This window comes from Vicugna pacos, chromosome X, assembly GCF_048564905.1.
Source record: "Vicugna pacos chromosome X, VicPac4, whole genome shotgun sequence".
Classification (NCBI taxonomy): domain Eukaryota; kingdom Metazoa; phylum Chordata; class Mammalia; order Artiodactyla; family Camelidae; genus Vicugna; species Vicugna pacos.
The window spans coordinates 76,500,296-76,527,242 of NC_133023.1; the positions used below are offsets into that span (position 1 = coordinate 76,500,296).

The 26,947-nt window shown below is 42.4% G+C and overlaps 1 protein-coding gene across 3 annotated transcripts in view; it reads right to left on the reverse strand.

Annotated features, from left to right (window-relative positions):
- Positions 1-2,626: 2,626 nt before the first annotated feature.
- SYTL4 (synaptotagmin like 4) overlaps positions 2,627-26,947 on the reverse strand; it is a 55,086-nt gene continuing 30,765 nt past the window's right edge. For 2 of the 3 annotated variants that reach the window (XM_072955795.1, XM_072955796.1), the window contains 16 exons: positions 26,173-26,351; positions 25,709-25,924; positions 25,456-25,565; positions 25,129-25,231; positions 17,543-17,644; positions 16,990-17,065; positions 16,564-16,654; positions 16,347-16,450; positions 15,735-15,830; positions 14,475-14,653; positions 14,093-14,195; positions 13,413-13,574; positions 9,562-9,670; positions 7,175-7,274; positions 6,206-6,414; positions 2,627-4,281 (listed from right to left, as the gene is read on the reverse strand). In XM_072955795.1, coding sequence (XP_072811896.1) covers positions 4,133-4,281; positions 6,206-6,414; positions 7,175-7,274; positions 9,562-9,670; positions 13,413-13,574; positions 14,093-14,195; positions 14,475-14,653; positions 15,735-15,830; positions 16,347-16,450; positions 16,564-16,654; positions 16,990-17,065; positions 17,543-17,644; positions 25,129-25,231; positions 25,456-25,565; positions 25,709-25,924; positions 26,173-26,282 — 2,019 coding nt within the window. In that variant the 5' untranslated portion in view covers positions 26,283-26,351 and the 3' untranslated portion in view covers positions 2,627-4,132. The remainder of the gene's footprint in view (positions 4,282-6,205; positions 6,415-7,174; positions 7,275-9,561; positions 9,671-13,412; positions 13,575-14,092; positions 14,196-14,474; positions 14,654-15,734; positions 15,831-16,346; positions 16,451-16,563; positions 16,655-16,989; positions 17,066-17,542; positions 17,645-25,128; positions 25,232-25,455; positions 25,566-25,708; positions 25,925-26,172; positions 26,352-26,947) is intronic. The other variant, XM_072955797.1, reaches the window with a different exon arrangement.

Genomic DNA, 26,947 nt, shown 5'->3' on the forward strand with positions numbered 1-26,947 from the left:
CCAGGGCAGAATGCTTTCTCTCGCCCCTCCAACTAGCTCATGGGCAACAGTCTCTTCTTACTGAGCCTCCGGTTCCTGTAGCAAAAAGGTAGCCAATGCGGCCCCCTCCTCAGAGAAGCCCCCAGTTCGTGATCTCGGAAACCTCAAAACCACCAACTATAAACTAAATCAGAGAGAAGGAAAAAAGACAGACTCAGCCTCCCGTATTAACTTACTCAGACATCCACTTTGAAGAGATGAGCATGGAGCAGGTGGGAGCTACAGCAGCACAAAGGCAAGTAAACTGGGGCTTTGGGGGCTGTTGTGAAGCTGATCCACATTTGGACCCTTGCTCTGGCTTCTGCCGCACTCAAGCATGCACCACTGTTTCAAAGAAAAGTGTTCTTCCCCATGCTGCCCCGGGAACCTTCTTTTCTACACTTGTGGAACCCTGTGTCATGGTTAAGACTCAGCATCCATTCACCTTCAACTTTACCCAGAGGGGTCATCGGTGGAACATTAGAGGGGAGGAGGAAGTGGGCTAGGTGGAGAGGCAGAGCTAAAATGCTCGAGTACTCACTCTGTGCCAAGTGCTGTTCTAAATACTATCAATTGACTGAAATCTTCAAAAGAACCCTCTAAGGTCGGTCCCATTATGAGCCCCATTTCACAGATGCGGGGATGGAAGCACAGGGAGGTTAGGCAACTTGCCTAAGATCACACAGCTCAGAAGTGGCAGAGTCAGGATTTAAACCCCAGCTGCCTGGCTGCAGAGTGTCCTTAAACATAATGCTTTACTGCCTGTTCTTTTTCTACTTTTCATTTAAAGATAGCAGATAGCACCAAGCAAGGAAGGAGGAAGATGTCCTCTTCCGTAATCCCACTCAGACAGAAGACTCAGAGTGTGCCCAGGAGGAAAGAGAGAAGGGGGAAAAATAATCTCTCAACCCAAGGAAACTCCCTCTCCCTAGCAGAGTGATGGGACGGAAGTCAGGAGCCCAGGACCTATGGGTGGGGGGTAGTAGTGCGTCACAGAGAAGCTCTTTCCACCGGGCAGTTAGTGGAAATCTTTTTTTAAAATGTTACATTAAAAGTCAGGCAGTTCCTGGCTGGAACGGAACATAGAGGAAATGATCAAACTTAAAGCAAAAAGGTCCCTTCTTGCCCCTTCCCTGCAGGGAAATACAGGAGTTCTGAAAGGCAGGAAGCAAGTTATGGGCAGAAGGCAAAATACAATGAGTTAATGTGGGAAATCTCTGGTCAGACAGGGTCTGTGGTTCCAAAGGCAAAGATTGCACATCAGGCAAAATGAATGCCCTTCCTTGTCTTTATCACAGACACTTCATGTGGCAAGCCAGGGCATGCCCGCGGGTCAAAGGCCCGAGTGAGGACATGAGGAGGCCCACTGCCTCCCGAGCAGGGTTCCCACCTGGGTCTGACACATATAAATGCTCCTCTAGCTTACGAAAAGTTGAGACACCTTTGTTTTGTTTCACTTTATTGAGTAGGCAAGGCAAGTCAGTCTTGCTTTCTTCAGGTCAAGCTTTACTGTTATGTTCTTTGGATTATGATTCAAGAAATCCCAACTCCCAAAATAGGGGGAGGAGACAGCAGTGGAGTCAGGCCCACAGCCAGACCCAAAGGGGCTAGCCTGACCGCAACCCTGTACTGCCTGTTTCTGTGTCACTCTGTCCTGCCCTACCCGCAACCTTCCTTCTTTCCTCCCCCCTCCCTCCTTCCCTCCCTGCCTCCCCCTACACACACACACACACACACACACACACACACACGCTGTTCAGTCAGCTGACCAGGTAACATCCAAAGCATTTTGATTGTCCTACTAACTAAACTTATTTCTTTGAGATACTTTAGAAGGTACATCTCATCCTCACAGGAGGCAGCGTGGCCCAGGAGAATCAGATCTTGATTCAAATCCGAACTCTGTTCCACGGTAGTGGGCTTGACTTTCCTCATCTGTAAAAAGGGAGGTTTTCCTACTTCATAAGGTACTTGGGGGAAATTATGGAAATAAGATATGCCTAGCAGAAAGCCTTGTACACAAAAGGCATTCAATATATATTCATGCCCTTTGTGCAAGAGGTCAAGAATCACTTAGGCTCTACCTAGAAACCCAGAGCCTTATATCTGAGATGGATTACTTGGCATCTGGGTTATTTCTCTCTCAAAACTAAATAGCAGTCTTTTAAGAGGGAAGCAAAAGGCCCTAGCTCCTAGAGAAAGTGAAGGACCCAGAAAGAAACACAGCAGGGACCGGCTCCCCTGCCCTGTGCACTTCTCTCCTGTTCCTGCAGCACGTTGTGGAGGTGTGGGGTGGGGGAGGGGTGGGTTACAAAGGTAGAGGAGGAGTTCCTTTGGTACTTTACAGAGGGAAAGGAAAGTGGTGGCACTTTTAAGATGGGTTTTCATTCTCTCCCTGGACACCAAACACAAAGATCAATGGATCACAGCTCGGCAGAGGTCTCAGGCAGTAATGTGGAGACAGGGAAATTTTCTTCCAATCAGCACAGGATGGTTAGGGAAGGGCATTTGTCACTTTGGTTCTTACCCTTCCAGCCATGTGAAAAGCAACAACAAACAGTAAGTCAGGACATCAGAGACAAAAGTATTTATAGAACTAACAAATATAAAGGCTTGGCAAGTGAGAAAGCTTTATTGAAGCACATGCACATTTCAGGGTGTGGAGAACAAAGAGGCACGTGACAGTCTGGGATCCCAGGTTATGCCTTCCATTACAGTATCAATCCACACCAAGTAAACCTTTTTAAAACACTCTTCCATTCGCTTCACACATACAGCAGAAACTGCCGTGGCTGCCTTCAGTCCAGTAGCCTTAGAGGAGCGTCCACTAGCACCCAACTCTACTGAAAACGACTTTTTCTCCAGTACAGGCTCCTTTTGCAAATGACTTTGTGTTGATACAGTGGTGAAAATAAAAAGGTCAGTTTGGAACAGTGAGTTTTGGAGAATGAACCTTAGACTACTAAACTGAAATTGGAAAGGTCTCAACCCACCACACCCAGGTTACACCTAGGTCAAGATTAGGAACAATACAAAATATAGGAACTGAAACCACTTCAAGAAGGAAGTCAGAAAAACTAGGAGAGTCTCGGAACACGTTCTCTTGGAGCACTGACAGTGCCCAGGCTGGAGAAACACTGGACTGGTTTTAGACCATCATGGTTATTCTGGCTACATGACAGTATAGAGACCACATTCTGTGTGGTAGCACACGGCGGACACAAACGCTAAGGTAGGTGTGGTTCGTGAGAGTGAAGATGTCTTGTCTTTCATTAGAGAAATTAGGAGCTCGCTAACAACCACTGCATCAGTTTAAAATGCAGTGAATTCAACACAGCCTGGGAGACATTCACCAGTCCCCAGGGACCACTGAGAAGCCCTTACTGGGCATGCCCACGTCCCAGTCCAAAGGCCATTATCTAATTAAAGTGCTTTTCTAAAGCAGCTCCATTCTGAGGGTCCCCCAAAGGTCTAGTGAAGGTGTCCAGAACTGGAAGCAACTTAAACATTTTCTTAGCATTTCCAAGAAAGCCATTAGACCCAAGCAAGGTGGAAACTGCTAAAAACAAGAGGAGTTAAAAGCCTAGTTTCAGAAATGTGTCAAGGTAAATAATGGAGTTAAAAGCATAAATTGGAGAGGAAAGAAAGGACCTACTCACTTCTCTCCCATCTTCTTCTTTCCTGGGTAACCCACCCCTGCTTCCCAGAGCCTTGCCCTCAGACCAGGCAAATCTTGAAAACACAAGACCAGTATGAGTGCCAAAGGCAGTCAGGGCTTCCCAGGGAAGGAGTGTCCAGGATAGCAAGGCAATAAAAAGTTGTTTTGAAAGATAAGTTAATTAAATCTCATAAAGATAGAAGAAATTGGACTCTGAAAACACATACTAGTTTATGCACAAATAAAAACATTTTGAAGAGATTCTTATTCTCGAGCTTGCGTTAAAAAGGGGGAGAAGTCTGCTCACTCTGGTATGATGAGATTTGTAGAAATCCACACTTATACACACACATACATAACACACACACATATTAAATTATAAATCTTTGCTCTTGGTTTCTTCACTTCCTCCGACTTGCCCTGGACAGGGCTGGACCTGCAGAGAAGAACAGGGGCTCACAAGCCCAGCTTCTGCTTGGCCATCGAGGAGCGGAGTGGCAGAGTCCCTTCCGCCCAAGACCCTGGGTACTGCCGCATCTTCTGCCACAGGCTCACTTCTTCCCCAGTCGAATCCATCCAGTCCACCACTTCCCCGTTACTGATTCCTGAGGAGAAACACCAGAGGAGGCTGAACAGGGATCCCACTCCTCAGCTCACCAGCAAAGATGGTTTCTGCACCAAGGGTGGCCACCGCGCAAATGACAGTGTACTACGGAAATGGGCCGATGGGGACAGCAGTCCAGGAACGGTGCCCTGTTGATTCTGCATAGCCACTTCTGTGCTCCTGAGATGCCATCAAGATGTCAAGTGGATGAAATGGAACTCCAGACAGCACACAGTAGCTCAAGACCTCTTATTCTGAGGCTGTTACAGCTACTGCCCTTCTGTTATTGTCAATTTGACTTGTAGTGGAAGGGAGGGAAGAAAAGAAAAGATGGAAGGGAGGGAGGGAGGGAGGAAGGGGTGGGAGAAGGAAGCCAGCGGAACACCTTTTTTTTTTCCCCTAGCTGTAGACTCCAGGCTTGAAGTTCAGCTTATATGTGGCTTCATTCCTATTCTCTTGTATATTCATTCAATAAACATTTATTGAGTGTCTACTATGTTCCAAGTACTCTTCCAAGTTCTGGAGATAGAAGGGTGAACAAAGCAGAAAAAGTCCTCCCCACAGGCAGCTTCCATTTGAATAGGAAAGACAGAAAATCTACATGTAAATCAATAAGCGTATTTCAGATAGTGAGGTAAGGGTCACGAAGCGAATAAACAGGGTGAGATGTAGTGCGGAGATCAGGGACTCCCTTAGATGGAGTGGCCTGAGGGCCCCTCTGAGACAGAGACATTTGAGTCAAGAGCTGAAGGGTAGGAAGGAGCCAGCCCTTCCAGAGGGAACACAAATTGCGGAGGTTATGAAGTGGGAAGGAGCTTGGTATAGTTGGAGAGTAGAAAGAAAGTCACTGTGGTTGGAGCATCGCGAGCAAGCAGAACAGTGCTATAGGATAGGTCATGAAGGAACAGAAAGTCCAGATTACACAGGGGCCTGTTGGCATGTTGTGAACTTTGGATTGTTTTCTAAGTACAGTAGGAGCCACTGAAGGGTTTTAAGCAGGGGACCGACACGAACCGGCTTACATTTGTAAGAACATCATTCTAGATGCTTCGTGTTAAATGCTTTGTTTGAATTATTAATGTACCAGTACTATTTACACCCACAGGAATGCAGAGTCTGGAGAGAGGAAAGAGGATTCAAGGCTAAGTTTGCAGAAGCACCAATATTCAGAGTTTGGGTAGAGAATGAGGAAGCCACAAAGGAAAGTATGGTGTCAACAGAAGCTAAGTATTTCAAGAAAAAGGGAGTGTTCAGCTATGTTAAATAGTAAGAACATTTGAGGAAGATGAGAACAAAATTTCGGCATCAGCAACTGCTCAGTGGAGGGGTGGGACAGAATATCACAGTGGAGTGAGGACTAAAGGAGAGGTGAGGATGTGGAGATGACTCTTTTTAAGAAATTGGATGGGGATGTGGGGTCAAGGGAAGGTTTGTTTCTGTTTATTAAAATTGGAACTACTAGGGCATATCTGCTCTCACCACCAGTCGGGAGGCAGAGAGAATGAAACTGATCAGACAGGAGAGAGAGGAGATTCCAGCAGTGAGGTCACTGAGAAGGTGAGAGTGTGATCCAGAACACTTGGAAAGAGCTCGGCCTTTGCTAGAAAGGACCCTTCTTTCATTGTAAGGTGGAAGGTGGAAAGCAGAGGGACAGATATAGGTAGGTCTTTAAATGTTTTTGGTGGGAAGGTGCTGGTGTTCCTGGGAATCGGGGTCCTGTTTATCTGTACACATAATAGGGCAGGGGCTCCGCCTTCCCCAACCCTGCACATAGTAGGCACTCAGTAAATACTGGTTGAACATTAACTGAAAGGAAAGAAGACAACTCTTGACATAGAGGAGATGTGGAGGGAAGGGGATGGCTCTATTTGGAGTGAAATATCGAAGAGCCCTGGAAGACACTGAGGATGAGGGGAGGCTCTCACCAGTGCCAACACCCAGCCTGACCCCTCCCAGGAAGTCATTGCTGGCCAGGGGCTCCCGGTCCCACACTGTCAGCTCCAGGCACATGTGCTGGAGATCTTCCAGCCTCACGCCATTGTAGACAAATGTATGGTTGTAGTGGGGATTCAGGGTCTTCTTCATCACAGGAGTTTTCCGCTTACTGGCCTTGTTCCTCATGGGAAGCAGGTATCTGGCAGAGGGCGGGGAGGAATCAACAAACTACAAAAAGCTGGCAATATCTATTTAAATTCCCTTTTCCCCTACCAGAGGCCCCGCCCAGGAAGCTGAGGCAACATGCAAATCCAAGGACACAAACTCCCTCCTCTGAATCTGCCGAAGCAGAGTTCCCACTTCCTCCACTAGATCATTCACCCAACTCAATTCCTTTAACCTGGAGAGAAAATTAATACAATATTATTAGGGAGCTGTTGTCAGTATTCTACTGAAAATGGGTTTTAAGTAGTTGGTTCCACTTCTATTGGGCAAGGTCCTCTTTAATAAAACCAGGAGTAATTATCATAGGCATAAGCCAAACATGATTTGCTAGAGAACTTTAGCCAGTGGGGTGAGCTCTAATTTGGGGAAAGCTGGCATTGCTTCAATATTGTGAGGAACAAAGTCCTGAGCCCTCAAGTCTTGACAGTCAGGAGACAACAGATTTTTATTCAGGATTAATTAGGAGCATAAGTAGAGAACAAAGGAGAAGTCAGACCTAACCGTTCACCACCCCCGTTTTTGGAAATCAACACCACAGCCCTGTCCAAACTGAGCCCAGACCAGCGCAAATTGGTAGTGGAGGTTGGGCCATCACCTAATTTCAGGAACAAAGCTGGATGCTGGAGGTGGCAGGACACAAAGGGATAAGATCCACAGAGAAGGGTTAAACTGGGTTCCTCTCTTAGCTTTTGTGTCCTGAAACTGGTTAGTTTGGTGCTGGTCCCGGGACTCACCCCTTCACAAAGCTGTCTGAAGTCCCTCCTGATTTGGCGGCCGTCAGGTTCTTGGCTTCTTTGATCCACACCTGGAGCTCTCCCCCTTCCCCGCCTTTACCTGGAAGGGATGTCAGTCACAGCAAATGAGCCCTGACACCCTCCAGATTTCTCTCAAGCTTTATCTACCCAGCATTTAGTCTCCTGGTTCCTGAAGACAGCAAGTGCCATGACAGCTGGACCACACCTGCCCTGTATCCTCAGTACTGAGCATGGTGCCTGACAGCAAGCAACAGGCACTCAATTCACAACAACAATAGCGAGAAAAATATTGAAAACTGGCCATGTGCCAGATTCTACATGAAGTATTTATTCCTCAAAATAACCCTAGGAGACATACACTGTTATTTTATATAATAATAATATAATTATTTTAATAATGTTATAATTCTATAATAATGTCTTCATTTTCTAGATGAGACAATTGTGGCTTAGAGAAATAAAGTTGCCTGACATTCACTGAATGATTAAAAAGGGCACTCCCCCACTTGTGTTCTGGCTCCCATCCGCATGTCAACAAGACTCATCAGGCATCATCAGTTTCAACCCCCATCCCCCATTTTTAATATCTTGTTCTCTACTGGTCCTATCCTCTCAGTCTAAGTAAGTGCTAATCTCACCTCTTCTTTTAAAAAATCCTTCTAAAAGAAAACCTCCTTTCAACCTTATCTCCTTTTCAAGCTATCCTCCATGGCTCTCCTTTCCATATAAATGTTAGGATTATTTGTTCTAGTTCTGTGAAAAATGTCCTGGGTAATTTGACAGGGATTGCATTAAATCTGTAGATTGCCTTGGGCAGTGTGACCATTTTAACAATATTGATTTTTCCAATCCAGGAGCATGGGATATCTTTCCAATTTTTAAGTCTTCTTTAATTTCCTTCATCAATGGTTTATAGTTTTCCGTGTATAAGTCTTTCACCTCCTTGGTTAGATTTATTGCTAAGTATTTTATTTTTAGGGATAAAATCTTAAAAGGGATTGTTTCTTTACTTTCTTTTTCTGATATTTCATTGTTAGTATAAAGAAATGCCATTGATTTCTGTATGCTAACCTTGTATTCTGCTACCTTGCTGAATTCTTTTATCAGCTCTAGTAGTTTTTCATGGCTCTCCTTTCTTTCTCCATCAATTATCCTGGAACAGAGTCTACACTCACCACCCCTACTTCTCTGCCTCATTCACTCAGCCTAGTTCCTAGTGAAATCTGGCTTCTGCTTCCACTAATCCACTGAAAATGTAATCTCAGGCTGATGAGCTGTGTCTTCCCATCAAGTCTGATATCCCAGTAGCATTTCAGTACTGTTAACAACCCCACTCCCTTCTTCGAGCTCTCTCCTGGTGCTGCTCTCCCCTGATGATAACCCTCCACCTCAGTGGCTTCTCTTCCCATCTTCATCCTTTAAAGTGTCCCCTGTGGTTCCATCCCTGCCTGTCTCCTCTAGTCATTCTTCACACCTTCCTTGGGGATCTCATTGAATTCCCCAAACTGTATAGATGAGACTTTGCTGCAGGTAACTTTTTAAGAACTTGGGCTTCCCATTGCCAAGGCATCAAGTTCAACTCCTTACCGTTACATTCATGGCCTTTTTCCGCCAAGCTCCAGCATCATCAACAATTCCAGCCCCACTCCCACATCTACATACCATAACTGCAGTCCCACTGAACTAAGAAGCTCACTGCCTCACACTGACATACAACCCCACATTTACCATTCCTTTTTAAAACCTTTGCTCATGCTATCTCCTCTTTTGGAAATGCTCTTCTCACCCCATCATCTTCCTCTTCTGCCCGGTAAAGTCTTAAGTCCACTATCACTATTACTTCCTCTTTAAAATGTAACCAGACAGAATTCATCATTCCTGCATCTGTGTTCTTTTAACATATGACTGTCATTCTTTCTAAAAAATACTATGCAAGGGAGGACAAATATCATGCCTTATTCATCCACACACCGACCGTCACTAGCACAGTGCCTGGTGTGTTGATTTACTCCTTCTCAGCCTTCAACTTCCTGTTGCTTACACTTCACCAGCACTTCCAACCACCCTCTCTCAGTCTTGAAGTTTCTGTTCTGTTCTGACCTCTTACTAGTTTGCCAGAGCTGGACCAAGATCAAGATAGTTTAATGGCCTCAAAAAAAAAAAAAAAGGAATTCCAACTCTAAGGCATTCCTTTCTAGCTGAAAAACAGAAAAGGCTTACTTAGTAAAGGAATCTTCCCTAGAAGGTGATCCAGTGCACTTCGCAATCCGGTCCCTCCACCGGTGCTAGCCACTAGCCAGCATGGCCTCACACAGATCTGGTGCAGAAAACTAAGAGCTAAATCCAGGGCCCCCCAAAAAACTCACTCTTTTTCCGGTTACCTCCAACAGTGAGTTTGGAGGCTGGGATGTATTTCAACGAAACCACCAACTCGCCTTTGTGTGATGGCAGGCCGGCTGGGGACTCGGCACTGATCTGAAACACAGGGAAACGCAAAAGGTCAAGCTGGGCTGCTCAGGAGCTGCTGAGACCTCTCGCTGAGGAGATTCTAAAACTGCCCCCAAGAACAGCTTCACAGCATAAAGGGATTCTCCTCCTTATGAATACCATCCAGGATCCCCAGGCCACGGCAGCCACAGGGTTCTACGGCAGTGTCTTCAGAAGGAACTGCAGAAGAACTAACAAACAGTCTTCTACAGTGCCCATTATTTTGCTATTTTGGGGACAGAGTGACTAGATTCCAAATACCCTCAAAGGTCTTCCAGCAAGGCTGCCATACAAAGTCCCAGGGGACTGACACCATGATGAAGAATCTTGCTACCAGCATTGTTAGTAACAGCCCCGAAGTGGAAACAACCTATGTCAATCAATATGGGAAAGGTTAAATGAGTGATTTTAATGCCTTCATATGATACATGGCATGCGATCATCAAAAAAGATGCAATGATACACATATATATTCTTTTTCATTTTAGGTTATTATGTATAATTGAATCACTATGCTGTGTAGCATAAAGTGACACAACATGGTAAATCAACTCTTCTTCAATTTTTAAAAAAGGATGCAGTGAATCTCTACATGCTGACATGGAAAGATATTCAAGATGTCCTGTTAAGTCAACAAAGCAAGATGCAGAAAAAGCATCCGACTTATATTAAAATACACTCATATTTGTACATGTGAATATATATGTATGTAATGATTACTATCATTATCACTTATTTAGTACTTACTGTGTGCCAGGCACTGTTATCAGTACTTTACCATTTTGTTTAATCCTCAAGATAGTCCCTATGAGATAGGTACTGTTATCCCCATTTTACAGATTATGGAACAGAGAAGTTAAGTAACTTGCCCAAGGTCACACAGTCATTGGCAGAGCCAGGATTCAAACTCAGACAGACTGATTCCAGAGTCCATGCTTTTAACAACTATACTACACTGCACAGGAAAACTCAGAAGGATACAAACTTCACATTTTTATCTTCTAAGGAGGGAAGTAGAATGGGGAAAGGATAGAGGGCTTCCACTTTTTTACTGTCTCTATATCTATAGTGTCTTTTTTTATGAGAATGGCACATATCATGTGTATGGTTTTCAAAGATAAAAAGGTCTTTTTTAAAAGAGAGCTTGCAAAGATTTACGGTCTAGGTGAAACTCTGTTACAAGGACTGAATATGCCGCAGTTTTTAATTTTACGTTTGTCTCTCTTCCTTTGATTAATGACTATCTCTCCCACTAGAATCTAAATTCTAGAAGGACAGGAATCAAGCCTTTTTGTTGTTTTTGTCCATCCTAGTATGCCCAACACTTAGCAAAGTACCCGGCACATGGTAGGTGCTTCACAAACACTTCTGAATAAGTGCAAGAGTGGATGAGCGGACGTCTAGGATGAGCAGCAAACGGCCGTGGGCAGCAGGACTGCTTCACTCCACTGGCCCTCCCGGCACGGCTCTGCTCCTCGGGCTTTGCTGTGGATCAGAGGTGCTCTTTCACCTGCCCGTGTTCACTGGGGGTCCTCTACTTTAGGGCCTCAGCACCGAGCACAGCAGTGCCAGGAAGGCATAATCCCCATCAGCTTGGGAAAATGTACCATATGCCCAGAATGCACAGAAGTGTAGTATATGGGAGAGGTACAAAAGAGAGGGAGGTGGAGGCCAGGAAGAGAAGACTCAGTCTGAGCAAATGAATCGCTAGAGCAAAAAAGAAAAATCAGAGACAATAAATGTAGGATGTTTTCAGTTAAAATAGATATGTCATACTGGAATGGTCTTTTGCTGTTTATAAAATGTCTACGCCATTTATTAGTCTCTAGATTGTGAACTTCAGTGGACTCAAAAACCGGAGTTTAGCTGTAGCTGGAAATTGGTGTAATTGGCGTATTTGTTTCAGTAGCATGTTTTCATTGTGGCTCAAAATAATTGCAAAGAGCAAACAGCTCCATTATAGTGCAGCTTTTTCTTTTGATGTAGGACTTTTTTTATTGTCAGTACTCTGTGACTGTTTACAGTGACATTTCCAGTTTAATTATATAAACTGTAGGACCCTGAGAGAATGATTTACGTATCAAATGCTTAAGAAATTCCAAATTTCTAATAATATGCTACAGTTTGGTGATAACTGCTTTCCTGTTTTTATTAGTACTTAAAGGGACAGATTTAATATTGTTACTATTTTTTTGGAGGGCAGTAGCTATCAAAATACTGGATGTACATTTCCTTTGACTCAGCCATTCCACCGCCAGAAATTTCTCCAACAGTTACGTTCACAAAAGAAGGCCAAGATATATTACAGCATAGTTTTAAGAGCCCCCCAAAAGAGGCAAACAATTTAAATGCCTATCGGTGGAAGAATTAATTGTAAATAAATTATAAAACAGGCACATGAAGAACACAATTCCAGCAATCAAAATGAGATAAATCTGTAAGTGACGGCATAGGGAAAAAATGTCCATGGAAAATGACAAATTGTTAAATGAAAAATATCAAGATATATACACACTGTGAGGTTCATATCAACCCATCTGTGTAAAAAGGAAAAAATAAACACCCATATGTGTATATCTGTGCTGCTTAATACAAAATTTCTATAAAGATATCCAAGTCATTGATAATAGTGGTTATTTCTAGGAAATAGAACCTATCTTTCTTTCTATACACTTCTAGTTTGTTTTAATTTTGAGCCATGTGCACATAAATCCTTTTATTCTTAATTTTGTTAATAAGCAATATATGTAGACATGGTAAAAAGTTCGAACATTTATAAAAGGGCATATAAAGAAAGCTAAATTGCCCTCCCACCTCAGTCTCTCTTCCTAGAGGCAGCCACTACTACTAGTTTCATGTCTGTCTTTCCAAAGGTATTCTATGTCCCATGTATTATTTTTAGCATTAAAAATGCTAGTGTAAAAACACCTTCCAGAAGAACTTTGCCATTGAAGAGTTCTGATAATTTCGTCTTAACCAGATTGACAATAATTTCACCTTAACCAGAATGACAGTAACCTACTGAATGTCCTTTACGTCCCAGGTACTGATTGGTACTTTGTATACAATCCTGCAAAAGAGGAATATTATTATCATCCCCATTTTACAGATGAAGATGCTAAGGCTCACAGAAGTTAGGTGACTTATGTGAGTTATTTTTAAGTTAGGTGATTTACCTCGCTGGCAAATCACAGAGCCAGGATTCAAATCCAGGTCTGCGCTCAGCTCCCAGGCACTATTATACACATTGCTACATTCTCACCTGAGATGCCATCTCCTAAGTAAAACTGTCCCTGGCTTGTGTGAACAAGAGTACAGCAGCTGGAACTCAAATGAATTCCTTTATATTCCACTTCTTTCGTGAAAAAATTAGCTTGGAAAAGGAGTGCAGATGAGGCTAACTGAAAGGCTACCTTGGAGAAGAGGCACAAGTTAGGATGTTAGGACATGCCCAGACTCTGGACAGTTAGGAGGCAAAGCCTGGCACATGTATTAAAGACTTCAAAGGGAAACCATAGTTTCTCCTTCGCCCGGCCTATACAGAAGAGATTACTCCCACTTGCCATCCAAGTACACCTGAAATTACTGTTAAACTCAGAAACCCCAGCAGGGGGCGCTAGAAATCTACAGAAGACTACATTCAAAGCTGCTATCAACAAGTCCCAGCAGAGGTCACTGCAGACAATTCTACCTCAGATCCAAACTGTAAGGAGCTGTTAAATCAGACTACCTTTCCATGTAAAGGGAGGCAATGATCCAATTTCCTATCAACCGTCCATGAATCCATCTGGACCTCTGCCTCTCCAAGGAAAGTGTTTCTCCCGAAACGACCATGATGCCAAACTGAGAACTGCAATGTCCTCTGAGCCAGGAGAGATTCTGGGATCTCATACTGCGAAAGAAAAGGAAAAGCCAAAGATGATTAGTTCAGGGTAATTCCTCCAGAAACGACTATTCCAAAGTCTGCGCAACCATATCCATAGCCCCGAATATCAAATTACATTAGTCCCTAACCACTCTGAGTCTCACTTCAAGTTTCCACTTACCCCATTTCACGAAAACCTATTATAGTCCATGGGAGGACCTGGAATATTAATTTTTCCTTGAGTGGGCAAGAAAACACTGGAATATTCCAAAAGAACTGCCAGGCAGACTCCTTATCCCAAATGACTTTTTTTAAAATGAATTTGTGGCCACATGGATCTCCAACTTGACAACAATCCAAGAAAGCCAGATCAGTTTTGTTCTCTTCTCTGAGAGGTGGGGATATGAAGAGACACCCACAGTGTATCCTCAAACACAGCCATGGCCACTGAAAACCACATCTACCAGCCACGTGGCAGAGGAAGAGCTACAGCTGAGCACACAAGACAGAACGAACTCTCCTACTCTCGGGCTCCAGATACTTACTTTGAGAATCTCATCATATAGCGGATTAATGGTGTCCCGCTTGAGGCTGGTTTTTCTTTTCCCTTGGCGGGATTTGTCAGGTAGAAGATAAGTCTTCACATATCTAGAAACCAAGGAGAACACTGAGTAACTCGCTGTCTTTTCTGAAGCCCATTCCTAACTGCCCTGCTCTCTCAATATACAGATCTCATGACAGGATGAAAATGTCACATCAAACCTTCTTAGACACGCCATTCTTGCATTTTCCCAGTCCTGGTCCCTTTCCCACATCTCCTCCAACCACTCTCAACCACACCTCCCTGTCTGCCCAGGAAGTGATAATCTCAGTTCAAGGACGCCCAGCGAGACACCAGGGTCTGAGCCCTCCTCTCCAAGCACTCACGGGTTTGAGCGCTTCTTGGCTTCGTCAGCATAGGCCAGCTGGTGGCACTCCTTCACGTGAATGACCAGAGTCTGTGTTTGCTGCTCATACTTCAGGGAAAAGGCGACCTTGCCGGTCACGAAGATGTTCCCAAAATCGCCAGCTTCGCTATAGATGCTCATCATGCTGCCAATGGTACTCTGAAGATAAAGCCCCCACAAACATCTGCACACTCCCCCTCCCACATTGCTCACGTTTTCCCTCACGAGAAAGGCAGTCACTGAACAAGACAAAAGTCCTGCAACAAGCCAGTACTGCCAATGGTCTTGTGCCCAGGGTACAGCAGATGCCAGGACACACCGTTGTTCAGGTTCATCAGTCTGCACATGACTCACCCAGGCCTCGAGCTGCTTTTCTTCCCCTCTTTTTACACATTTTACTGTTAATTTTGAACTGCCCAAAAGGTGGCCAAGGAGGAGAGGTAAGGTTCAGCTGAGTCCGATTTTGGTATCTGTTACATATGCTACAAGGTTGGTTAGAAGGGGTCAGTTACTAATTAAAACAAGGTGCCTTAATTATAGGTGGGTTTCTTTTATCTACTTTATCCCTCTCAAGAGTTACAGAGAAAAGTGACTGCATCAGAACTGGGGGAAAACCCCACCAGAGGGGAAAAGACATGTTCCTCTTGGTAATAATCAACTCGGCAAGCCCACCATTCTCTTCCTTTGTGTGAGTGGGAACATCTAATCACCCTGCTTCCTGACTCTGTTTCCCCTAAACATCAATCTTTATACTTATGACAGAACTAGGCTCTGATTTTCAAATGTCCCTTTAACTTCATGATTCTGATTGGCACTACTATCCCTTAGTCATATCCTGATGCCAATTAACCCTGCCAAGCAAGGTCCTTCCCATGACATTCACTGCCCTTGAACATGAGATTTCCAGTGTGCTGTGATGAAGAAATCTGATCTTGCTCACTTTGTGGCTTGGCTATACCTTTTTAAGGGAGAAGTTATGGGTTACTGTTCACTAGGCTGCGACAAAGAACATCTCTAGCCCTAACTACCTGAGGTAAGACTCTCCAGGGCAGAGGCTGAGAAAACCACCTAACTGCACTAAGCAACTATGGTTTAAATTGAGGAAGGGAACAAATGCATCTCACTTACCTGGAAAGAATGACTAGGAGAATTTCTCCAGGTCCTGACCAGCTCTAGAGAGGCACTTCCATCCTTGCTGGTACCCCAACATGTCTGTAGCCACAAAACTAACAGAACTTACCATGGACGAGCCACTTCGCATGCTGCTTCTGGCTAGCTTCTGACGATGTAACTTCACCAGGTGGTCGATGTCTTCTTCTTCCTCCTCTTCCTCTTCCTGGAACAATAAATATAGATTCAGAATTAATAAAAACAAGAAAAAGTTCAAAGACGGATATTCTTGCTTCGGTAGGGGTCATAATTGCCGCTGAGCTCTGAGGTGTCATGTGCACGTGTACATACTTAGCCTTATTTTTATCTTTCCCCATTTCAGGCTTCCCAACTATATTCCAACCATCTTTCTCAAATCTCAAAATAATAAGATAAGAATAGCTCTTTCCCATTTGCCTGCCCCAACCCAGCCAGCTCTTTACATTTTAATCAAAAGAAGTATTTATTTGAGCCCCCAAACATATATCAAGCAATGTTTAGAAAATAAGAGATGGTGAAGACAGTCTTATTTTTTTAAGCAATTCAGCAACCAGATTTACTTTAGACATGTGGGGGAATCAAGATTCATGTTACCTTTTCCTAAAGAATTAAACAGATGAATTCAGAGTATCAGGTACTCAAGTCAACTCTAGATATATAAATTTTCATATAGTGACCAAGTGAAATATACAAGGGTACTTACCAAATCCACACTGAGGCCTGGGACAGATTTGCTTCTGTCTCCCAAGGAGCCATCTTCACGCCCTACATCTTCCGGGCGAAGATCGATCACAGATTTAGTGTATTCTGAGTGGAACACCAAAAACCCAAATCAAAAAGAACCCACTCTTCTCCATACCAATGACCCACCAAGTACTCAGAATTTCAATCTCAAAATGCCACAAAGGGAAACCAGCTACCTGAAGGCCTGAGGATTTTTCTGGTGTTCTTCTTGAATATCATTTCACCTTCATCCACAGTTAACACATTTTGACCCCCAGGCTGAGTTTCCTAGGAAGGAGTAAGGGCAAGGAAAAGGAAAAGGACAGCTGGGTAGGTAGAAGAGTGAAATAAGGAAGAAGGCTCAGATTTTCACTAAACTACGAAAAACTTCAAGGAAAGATTAACTTAATCTTAGGAATTTAATCCTAGGAAGTAGTATAAAATCCATTTTCTCACATGTTTCAACCAAAATCTTAGAAAATGCTCCAACGGGATCTGAACTAAATTTGTTTACATGAATTCTTGATTTAAATTCTTCCTGAGAAAGGAAGAAGAAAGAAAAAGAGGGACAGACACAGACAGAGAGATAGACAGAGACTGACCAACCAATAACTAAAGCTTACCTTTTCTACTTGAGATTTGGGGGCAGACATCTTCTTCCATTCTGGAAAGAGGCCAGATTTATCGAGAGAGTCTCTCCTGGAGGCAGATACAGATGCTAGAACAAAATCACTTCCTCCCCTTCCCCTTCTATCTAGGGACCCAAGCTCTAGGGAAGGAGAGCCACTGGCTTGAGGTCACTGCAGTGACAAAATCCAGGAGGTAAACTTCACATCTGATCTACCTTAAAGGAATGCCAATGATGAGGTAAGCCATTCTGCACAAATACAGACACTCACACCCCATTCCCAAGGGGTAGCAGCAGGTGCTGCTGGTCCAGGAAGACTCCTCCAAGGTGCAGCAGCCTATGGAAATTAGCATGTTCCAGAAGGCTGTGCCCAGAGCCAACAGAAGTGCTACCAGAAGATTTGTGGCCAAGTCAGAGAAAATACTTTGTTCTCCTTGCCAAGGACAGAAGTCAGGATCACTGAAGGCACAGGAATCCCGACAACCTGGTGCTAGAGAACAAAATGGGAGCTCGGTGGAGTGGAGGGGCAGGGACTGAGGGCATCTCACCTGGACGTGGTATCCGAGTCAGCCGTGTAGCTATCCAGACTCTCGCTCTCCGCCTCCAGGGCGCTCTTTCCACTTTTCAGCTTGGACACTTCAAATGGCACACTAGAATCAAAACCAAGAGCCAACACATAAAGGAAGTGGGCTCTCCTGCCAGGAGTCAGGCTTCCTTCCAACCCCTTCAACGATGGTAGCTGAAGTGATCTTTCTAAGAACTGAGCATACTTTAAAAACTGCTCAGCGGTTCCCCATTGCTCTGTGGATTGAGTTCAAACTCCTTAGCGTGGCAAGAAAAGCCTTATGGTTGGACCCTGCGTGTGCCCTCAGACTCATCTTTCCCCCTCCACCTCTCCTCACACTTTACATTCCAGAATGATGAAGCTCTTTTGGGTCCCTGAATACGCCAAAGCTCTTCCTCTCCTCTCTTTTTGCTGCCTGGATGGTCTTTTCACAATGGCCATTTTTCATCACCTGGCTATATCTACTCCTTCCGGTCTCTCCTTATACGTCAATTCCTCCAGATCTCTCTGGCCATGCCCCCACCCCAAGACTAGATTATAACCTTCCTATGTGCTCCTAAAGCACCCTGTTGTCTTGGTAGCAGTCATCATATGCATGATTTTATGCGTGTGTTTATGTCTTTTAAAGAAATTATTTAATTTGTTCAATAATTTCAACAAATGATTTATTTAATGTCTTTCTTCTCTATTAGACTAAGTTCCAGGAGATCACTGACCACATACTTTGTTCACTGCTGTGTTCCCAATGCCTAGAAGAGAAGCTATCATAGAATGTCTAGAAGAGAGCCAGCACTCAATTATTTGTTGACTGAATTCTTGACTAAATGCCTTCAGTGGGGCTTAAAGTATATATATAAATAAGCAGTCTGCTTTGAAGATATTACTCAGGAGACCATAATTCTTTTCCAGCTTAATGAAGGATGACCCTGGGCATTCAAAATATCAATCTTCATCTCTAAAGAGAAGGACACAATTCCTGGACCCCATACCTCAAGGAATTTGTGAGGAAAAAAAAAAGGGAAAAAAATCATTCTTCCTCAAGTACCTCAAGTAATTTCACTTGATTGCCAGGACACCACACTCTCCTGGTCCTCTGACCACACTGGTCCTCCCCCAAACTTACTCTTCCCTCAATTTCATCAAATGGCAATTTCATCCTTTCGCTTCTCAGGTCAAAAATCTTAAGACTTATCCTCAACTCCCCTCATTCTCTCAAAATACAAATCCAATCTGTTAGCAAGTCCTCTTGGCTCTTATCATCAACGTATATCTAGCATATGACCAGTTCTCTCCCACTCCACTGCCATTACTCTGGTCCAAACCACCATCACCTAGCTCCTGGATGGTTGCAATAGCCTCCTAACTGAACTCCCTACTTCTGCCCTTGTCTGCATACAATCTATCTTCAACACAGCAACCAAAATGAGCTTTCAAAATATAAATCCAATATAGAATTACCACATGACCCAGCAATTCCACTCCTACCCAAGAGAACTGAAAACATTTCCACATAAAAACCTGTACACAAATGTTCACAGCAGCAATATTTACAATAGCTAACAAGTGGAAATAGTCCAAATGTCCATCAACAGATGAATGGATCAAGGAAATGTGGTACAGCTGTACAATGAAATATTATTGACAATAAAAAGGAATGGAGTTCTGATATATGCTACAACATAGATGAACCTTGAAAGTATTATGCTAAGTGAAACAAGCCAGACACAAATGACTACATTCTGTATGACTCCATTTATATGAAATGCCCAGAATAGGCAAATCCATGGAGACAGAAAGCAGATTAGGGGCCAGGGGAAATGGGGAGTGACTGTTTAATGGGTGCAGCGGAGTGATGAAAATGTTCTGAAATTAGATACTGGTGATGGTTGCACAACGTTCTGAAAGTACTAAAACCACTAGATTGTATACTTTAAAATTGTTAAAATGATTAATCTTATGTTATGTGAATTTTATCCCAATTTAATAAGAGACAAAATAATATCATGTCACCAGAGCCTTCCTTCTCTCGGGGTAAAAGACAGAGTCTTTACAGGTGCCCACAACATCTTACATGATTTGCTTCTTGTCCCATCTCTGTCTGCATCCCCTCCCTTCCCCTCCTGCTCACCAGTTCCAGATGACTCATACATGCCAAACACCAACTCACCTTAGGGTCTTTGTATTTGCTGCTTTCTCTGCCTAGAAAGTATCTTCTTCCCCCAGACAGTCTCAGGCTTTGCACCCTCATTTGCTTCATGTCTTTTCTCAAATGTCATCTTACTATTAAGACTTTTCCCTCCACTGGCCTAAATAAAGCAACCTATATACACGCCTGCTTTCCTGGCACTCCCTCTCCCTTTAGTCTACTTCATTTTCCCCATAGCACTTGTCAACATCTGATATATGCTACATTTACTTGATTATTCATTTATTGTCTGTGACCCCTACTCCCACGTCAAAGCTCTTCAAGTAAGGGACTTTGTTGTCTTCACCCGTGGGTCTCACTACCTAAAACAGTGCCTGGCAACTAGCAGGCATTCATAGATATTATTCAACAAATGAATGAACCAGTAAGAAATCAACAAAGAATGAAGTAACCAAAAACCTATAATGTTTTAGGTAGTAGAGAATAAACTTTCCAAGTTATCATAATACGATGTTGGAGATGACTATGAAAACAGACAGCAGGGGTTGGAGTCCTAGGGCATGCAAGAGGTGAAACAGTGGTCATTTCTCGAGAGATACAGCAGGGAGCTTGATTTCATTTTTACTTTAGAATCCTTCTTTTCCTCCCTTTGCTCCAAAGAATAAAGAACCCAAAGCAGAACAATTCCTCTAGACGGGTAGTTTAATAATGGGCCATGGAGAGTGTTTTCTGCTTGTATTTTTTTTCCTAAAGATTATACGTACTGATCCAGAGCTGATACAAACCAACCGAGGACCAAAAAGCAATTATTTGACATCTAGAAAAATAGACTAAGAGATGGGAGTCCTGGGCTCTTACTATCTGTATGATCTCAGGTAAATCACTTATCCCACTTTCTTTTCTGTAAAAATAAGACAGTTAAATTAGATTATCTCGGAGGCCCCATAATTTTAGGGAAAAGATCATTTATATCCACTTAATCTGTTTCCATGTTTAGGATAAATAGGAGTCTTCTGGGTCCAATGAGACAAGAGGTTATAGACAGCCAAAAGCAGTAGGTTTCAGAAATTACAATCTGACCAATGATATCAGATGTGTTAATCAGGTTCCGGAAATAAAAGCCATTCTTATCCTTATCCATAAAGGAAAAAGGGGGCCTCATAACCTAGAACAAGTGAGTCACCCACCCAAGGCTGTGTGGATAAAATCACAGTACATACATACAATGAAACACCACACAGAGAGCAAAAAGAATGAGGTAGACCCTTGGTGCTGACGTGGAAAGACATCAGTGTTATGCTTTTCCATAATTTTTTCCTTTTATACCTTGAGCTACAACTGACATGAATAAACTGCACGTGTTTAAGTGTGCCATTCGATGAGTTCTGACATATGCATACACTTTTAAACCATCACCACAATTAAGTTAGTGAAGATATCGATCACTCCCCCAAAGTTTCCTCGTGCCCCTTCATAATCCCTCCCTCCTTCTCCATCCCTGTCTCCAAGTAAGTGCTGATCTGTTGTCACTACAATTTAGCGTGCATTTTCTAGAGTTTTATATAAACAGAATCATATATAGTCTGTCTTCTTTTTTGTTTGGCTTCTTTCACTCAGCGTGATTACCTTGAGATTCATCCATGTTGTCACATGTACCATCAGTTCATATCTTTCCGTTGCTGAGTAGTACATCACCATATAAACAAAGCACAGTTTATCCCTTCACCTGCTGATAGACATTTAGGTTGTCCCTAGGCGTTGGCTGTCACCAATAAAGCCACTATGAACACTCACATACAAGTCTTTGTATGGACATGTGCTTTTGCTTGAGTAAATACCGAGAAATTTAAAGGCTGAATCACAAGGTAGCTGCATATTTAACTTGTTGAGATACTACTAAACTGTCTTTCAAAGTGGCTGTACCATTGTACATTCATACCAGCTCTGTATGAAAATTTCCATTGCTCTACATCCTCATCGAAAATTGGTATGATCAGTCTTTATAATTTTAGTCTTTCTAGTGGATACACAGGAGCATCTGATTGTAATTTTAATTTGCATTTCCCTAATGACTAATGATGCTGAGTATGTTTCCATGTGTTTATTTGACATCTATATGTTGTCTTTGGTAAAATGTCTGCTCAAATCTTTTGCCCATTTTCTATTGGATTATCTGTATCCTTGAGTTTTTAAAATTCTGTCTCTTTTTTTTCATTTAATATACATACAGTAAGATACATTTGTAAAAGGAAATTAAAATTTTAAGAATCCAACACATATTTGTACATTTAGACAGTCTGGTAGTCCATACACCAAAACTATTAACGACTATTAATGATAATTGTCTGCGGCAGAAAGCAGTGAGATTACTGGGGACTCATTTTCTATATTCCTATATTGCTTTTCCTCAATCATATAAAACATGATAAAGTCATTTCTCTTTGGCTGAGGTAAAGTTAGAAAAAAACCCACACAAATAAAGAGCCAAAAATTCGTCAGCAGCAACCAAATGAGGAAAAGAACAAAGTTCTAAGTGCCAGAGTTCAGAAAGTCATGGCAAACGAAACAGAAGAAATATTTAGCTCAGCAAAACTCCTTCAAATGTGGAGACATAAAGATTAAGTGAGTGAGTAGACAGTCCTAGGGTGAGTCAAGGAAAACAAAAATCCTCAAGATCTGCAGGTATCACGGGGGGACCCCAACAGAGACAGACAAGCCTGCTGGAGGATGTCATCTCTCAGGGCACTGACATGAGTTAGAGGATGTGTCCAGAGCTGAACTGAGTGAGCCCAGACATTTAAGAGAATTTCAGGAGACTGAAACCAGGGATTCCCAAGTTACCTTTTGCCCCTCCTCTCAAGTTATAGAAAAGATGTATATAGAAAGCAATTTCTATCATTAAACTAAAGTATAATTGAGTGTGGGGAAAAGATAATTGTCTCAAATTGAAATGAGCAGCCAATCAAGAAAAATCCACATACAAACAAAAGATAGAAGCAGATCTTCCCAAGTTAAATATTAGAATGAAGAGAAGTGGTCTGGTAGATATATAAATATGCCACAGGGTGGGGAGAAAGAGAAACAACTTGCATGATGGACAAAGAACCCATTCTGGAGAAGAATATAACTGCAGGAAAGTAAGTAGTTTTCTTGTGAATGCTTTACACTTACACAGGAACTTAATAAGGACAGAGATTTGATAAAGCACAAGAGCTCAAACACAAGATGATGAAACAACAAAATTATAGAGAAAAAGGAAAGCAAAGAAGAAATTAATACCTAAACAAGACAATTCATTCAAATATGTGAATTAGATACAGCAAAAAGGAAGGGAGGGAGGGGAGAAGGAAGGAAAAGGAAGAAAGAAGATGGCTGAAAATCAAAGTAACAGCACAGAGGAAAGGGTTGGGCTCTTAGGGTTAACTGTTTTCCCCTTTCTCTTTTTCTTCTGCATTTGATAGTAAAAGGAAAGGACAGAAATGGAAGATAGAGAAATCCAGTGTCCCTGAAGTGGAGAACTTAACTAGTGAAATAGAAAGAGTTCAGAGGATACAATATGGAAAAATTTTCCCACAATGAAGAACTCAAGGGTACACCTCATATTAGAGAAAAATGATACAGGATGATTACCAATTGAGATCTATCCTTGGTAAGTTACCAAACTTCAAGAAAAATACAAGGACTTTTTCAGGTACACACACACACACACACACACACACACACACACACACACACACACTAAGTTAACTACAAAGGAGAAAAACAAAGGGCTAGCTGGCCTCAGACTTTACAGTTACATTCAGTGGGAGAAGACAATGGAGTAATGTCTACAACATTCTGACGGAAATAAAGTGTGACCCAAGAATACAATATCCAGCCAAGACATTGTTCAAACATAAAGGGACTAGGCAGACATTCTTAACATGAAAGAGTGAAATAAATACAGCACTTACAAGCGCTTGTTGAAGGAACTTCTCAATGATGAAATCCACAAAACCAAGAAATAAATTACAGTAAAGGATTCAGAAATATAGAGAAGCCATGGTCCAAAGCCTGGCTGTAAGCATACAATCCTTTTAAATATGAACTAAAACTAAACAAACAGATAAAATAAGCAGATGATTTATGGTTGCATAACAATATAAATCTTGTAAGTCCTGACACAGTAAAAATAATTTGATTAATAAAAAGTGGGAGTAGGGGACAGTGTTGGGAAGAAGTGCAAGAAAGCTAATCTCCTCTTTCATAGCAGAGTCCACTGATAATGTTTAATATTGAAAAAGGTAAATTTTAAAAATGACTAAATGTTTGACCCAGCAACTCTACTCCTAGGTATCTTCCTAAGAAAAATGAAAACATATGTCCACGCAAAAACTCATAACAAATGTTCAAAACAGCATTACTCATAATAGCCCCACAGTAGAAACAATCCAAATTTCCATCAATAGATGAATGGATAAACAAATGTGGGTATATATACATGGCAATAAAAAGAAATGAAGTACTGACACATGCTACCTACAACATGGGTTACCCTTGAAAACAATATTATATGATTTCATTTAAATGAAATGTCCAGAAAAGGCAGATCGTGATTGTTCAGGGAAGGGGAAAGACATGGAGAAGGGGGAACAGTGATAGCTAAAGGATACAGGGTTTCTTTTTAAGGTGATAAAAAGTTCTAAACTCAATTGAGGTGATGGCTGCATAATTCTGTGTATATACTAAAAACCTTGCACTGTACACTGTTAATGTGTGGATTATATGGTCTGTGAATTACAGCTGGATAAGGCTGTTACCAAAAAAGACAGTACAAAATAAAAAATGACTAACTGCTCAATGGTTTTCATAATATTTTTTCTTAAGCTTAGAGGGATGTTAATGACTAATATCTTCTATAGTAAAGAATCATTCATCTGAAGATTAGCACTTCCTGTATCTTATTTCAGTGTTTTATTCTGTTAAATTCAAGTAAAATTAAACACAGCTTTTATTTTAATACATTATGATCCAATATGATGAAGGTTTTTCATTCTATCCACTCACCCATCCCTCTATCTACATATATGCACAAAAGATATGTGAAATAATTTTTACATAATGTGAATACTAGGGTAGTAGGAATTTGGGTGATTTGTTGCTTTCTTTATTGTTTCCCATACTGGTTAAATTTTTAATAATGAGTATGTGTTATATGTATTTGTCTTAAAATTGTTCTTAAAAAGGACTAAGTAAATATGCCAAAATGTTAATGTTTATATGTGGTTAGCAGGATTAGAAATGGTTTTTTTCTTCTTTTTTTTGTTTTCTGTACTTCCCAAATTTTCCTATAATGAACATCTATTATTTTATAAATAGAAGTAAGAAAATAAAAGAATTAAAGGAATGTGTAGCATTTCTTTAAATGATTGCTTGGTTCTTACCTGGGCTCCTTCTGTTGCTCCTGAATGATCTTTCTTCCTGGCCAAATATCACCCATCTGTGGCTGATGAAGGAGGGACTGTCCCACTGTCTCTCTTTTATTCACTTCAAGACAAACAAAAGCATGGCAGAGGGGCGGTGGTGAGAGGGGAAGGGAAACACAGCACACCTGTAGAAAGGATGGCAACACAATCTTCACGTTCCCCAGCAAATGGGCTGAGCCCATGAAGTGAAGACACCACCACTAAGAACACACTAGGATTCCACAGTAGAGGATCTATCACTGAGGTCAAGCACCTCCGGGAACCATTTCCCGACAGGTCTGGTACCTGCAGGTTTGCGACGCAGGGACATCCTGATTATCTCACTGCCTGTGCGGTAAGCAAAGCGGTTCACTTTCTGGTCATAAAACCAGTCTCCAGTTGCCTTCTTTAGCTCTCTGGGGAGGAATAAAAGAAAATGATAGATGAATGAAAAAAAAACATGGTCCTCAACATTCAACCAACAAAGGCCAAGGAGAGAAATTCTAACCACAACTGGGGCCCCATTTTTTCTCTCTACTCAGCCGTAAGTAACACTCACATTTCCTTGGCGCACACCTTACACCTCCAGGTACCACTGCTTTCCTGGATACGACAGTCCCGACACACCAAGTGATTACAACCCCGACAAGTGTTGGTCTTGGGAGTCAAACGGCCCAGGTTCTCCTGGCACCGGGCACAGGTCCGATCGCTATAGTGTTGGCTGCCCCTCTTGGCCCCTTTCCTTTTTATCTCCAACAACTCATTCTTCAGTCGCCTGCCAAGACCCAAAAGAGAAACACAAGTGATTTGGGATCTGCAGAGGTTGGATGGAGAGGGAATGAGGGACAGAGACAGTAAGACCATTTGGTTCTGTGAAAGCAACCTGCTCCAAGCCCACCCTGACCCAATAAGGAGCTGCAAACCTCATACACAAGTTCCTCTGAAAGTTAGATGAAAAGAAGTGCAAGTCCAGACATCTTTGGTTAAAGGCCTGGGAACCCATGCTTGTTCTGGGACTCTCACCTAATCCGCTTCTCCTCTGCTTTCCGGAGATCCTCATCCCGTTGTAGAACACTGAGGATCAAATCTCTTTCCACTTCAGACAGAAAAGAGAGGTCAAGTATCTCTGACATGATGATTCTATTTTCTCTTCTACTCTTCTTTCTTCAAAGCTACCAGACCAGGAGAGCTACCACAGTTGCCTGAAATAAGATAAGAACCAATTTCACATAGATCATTTACTCCAGGAGAGGCCGACACTCCAGAGACTTTCGGTAGGCCACTTTCCCCTTAAGCCAGGCTAAAGAAACAACATAGAAGTATCTGGCCTTTTTATTATACCTACTCCCATCTGAATCCTACCCTGAAGATAAAAAGAGGCTTTGATTTTTCAAGAATAAAAACTTATTCACGACTCTGGCAAAGGGCTGGGTCTTTCAACATAAGCATCTTAGTCTGGAAAGAGCACTGAACAGCTGAGTCAAACTCCCCCTCCACCAAGTGGATCCTCAATCATCCAATTGTCAATACTTTCAGTGTTCTCAAGTCACAAGCCTAGTAAGCCAAATAATCAGACAGCTAGTGTCTGCAGTGAAGAAAACCACACAGGGACCTCTGCCAGCTGAATCCCCATTCCTCCTTTCCTGACCAGCTTCCATGTTCCCAGGATTCAGTCAGCTTCCTGCTACACTTCCAAACTTCCATCGCCTGCTCTATTTCCCAAAGTTCTTATTGCTAACACTACCTCAAGAATATCTTCACCCATTTCATGCACACTTGTTGGGCACCTGCTCTGACA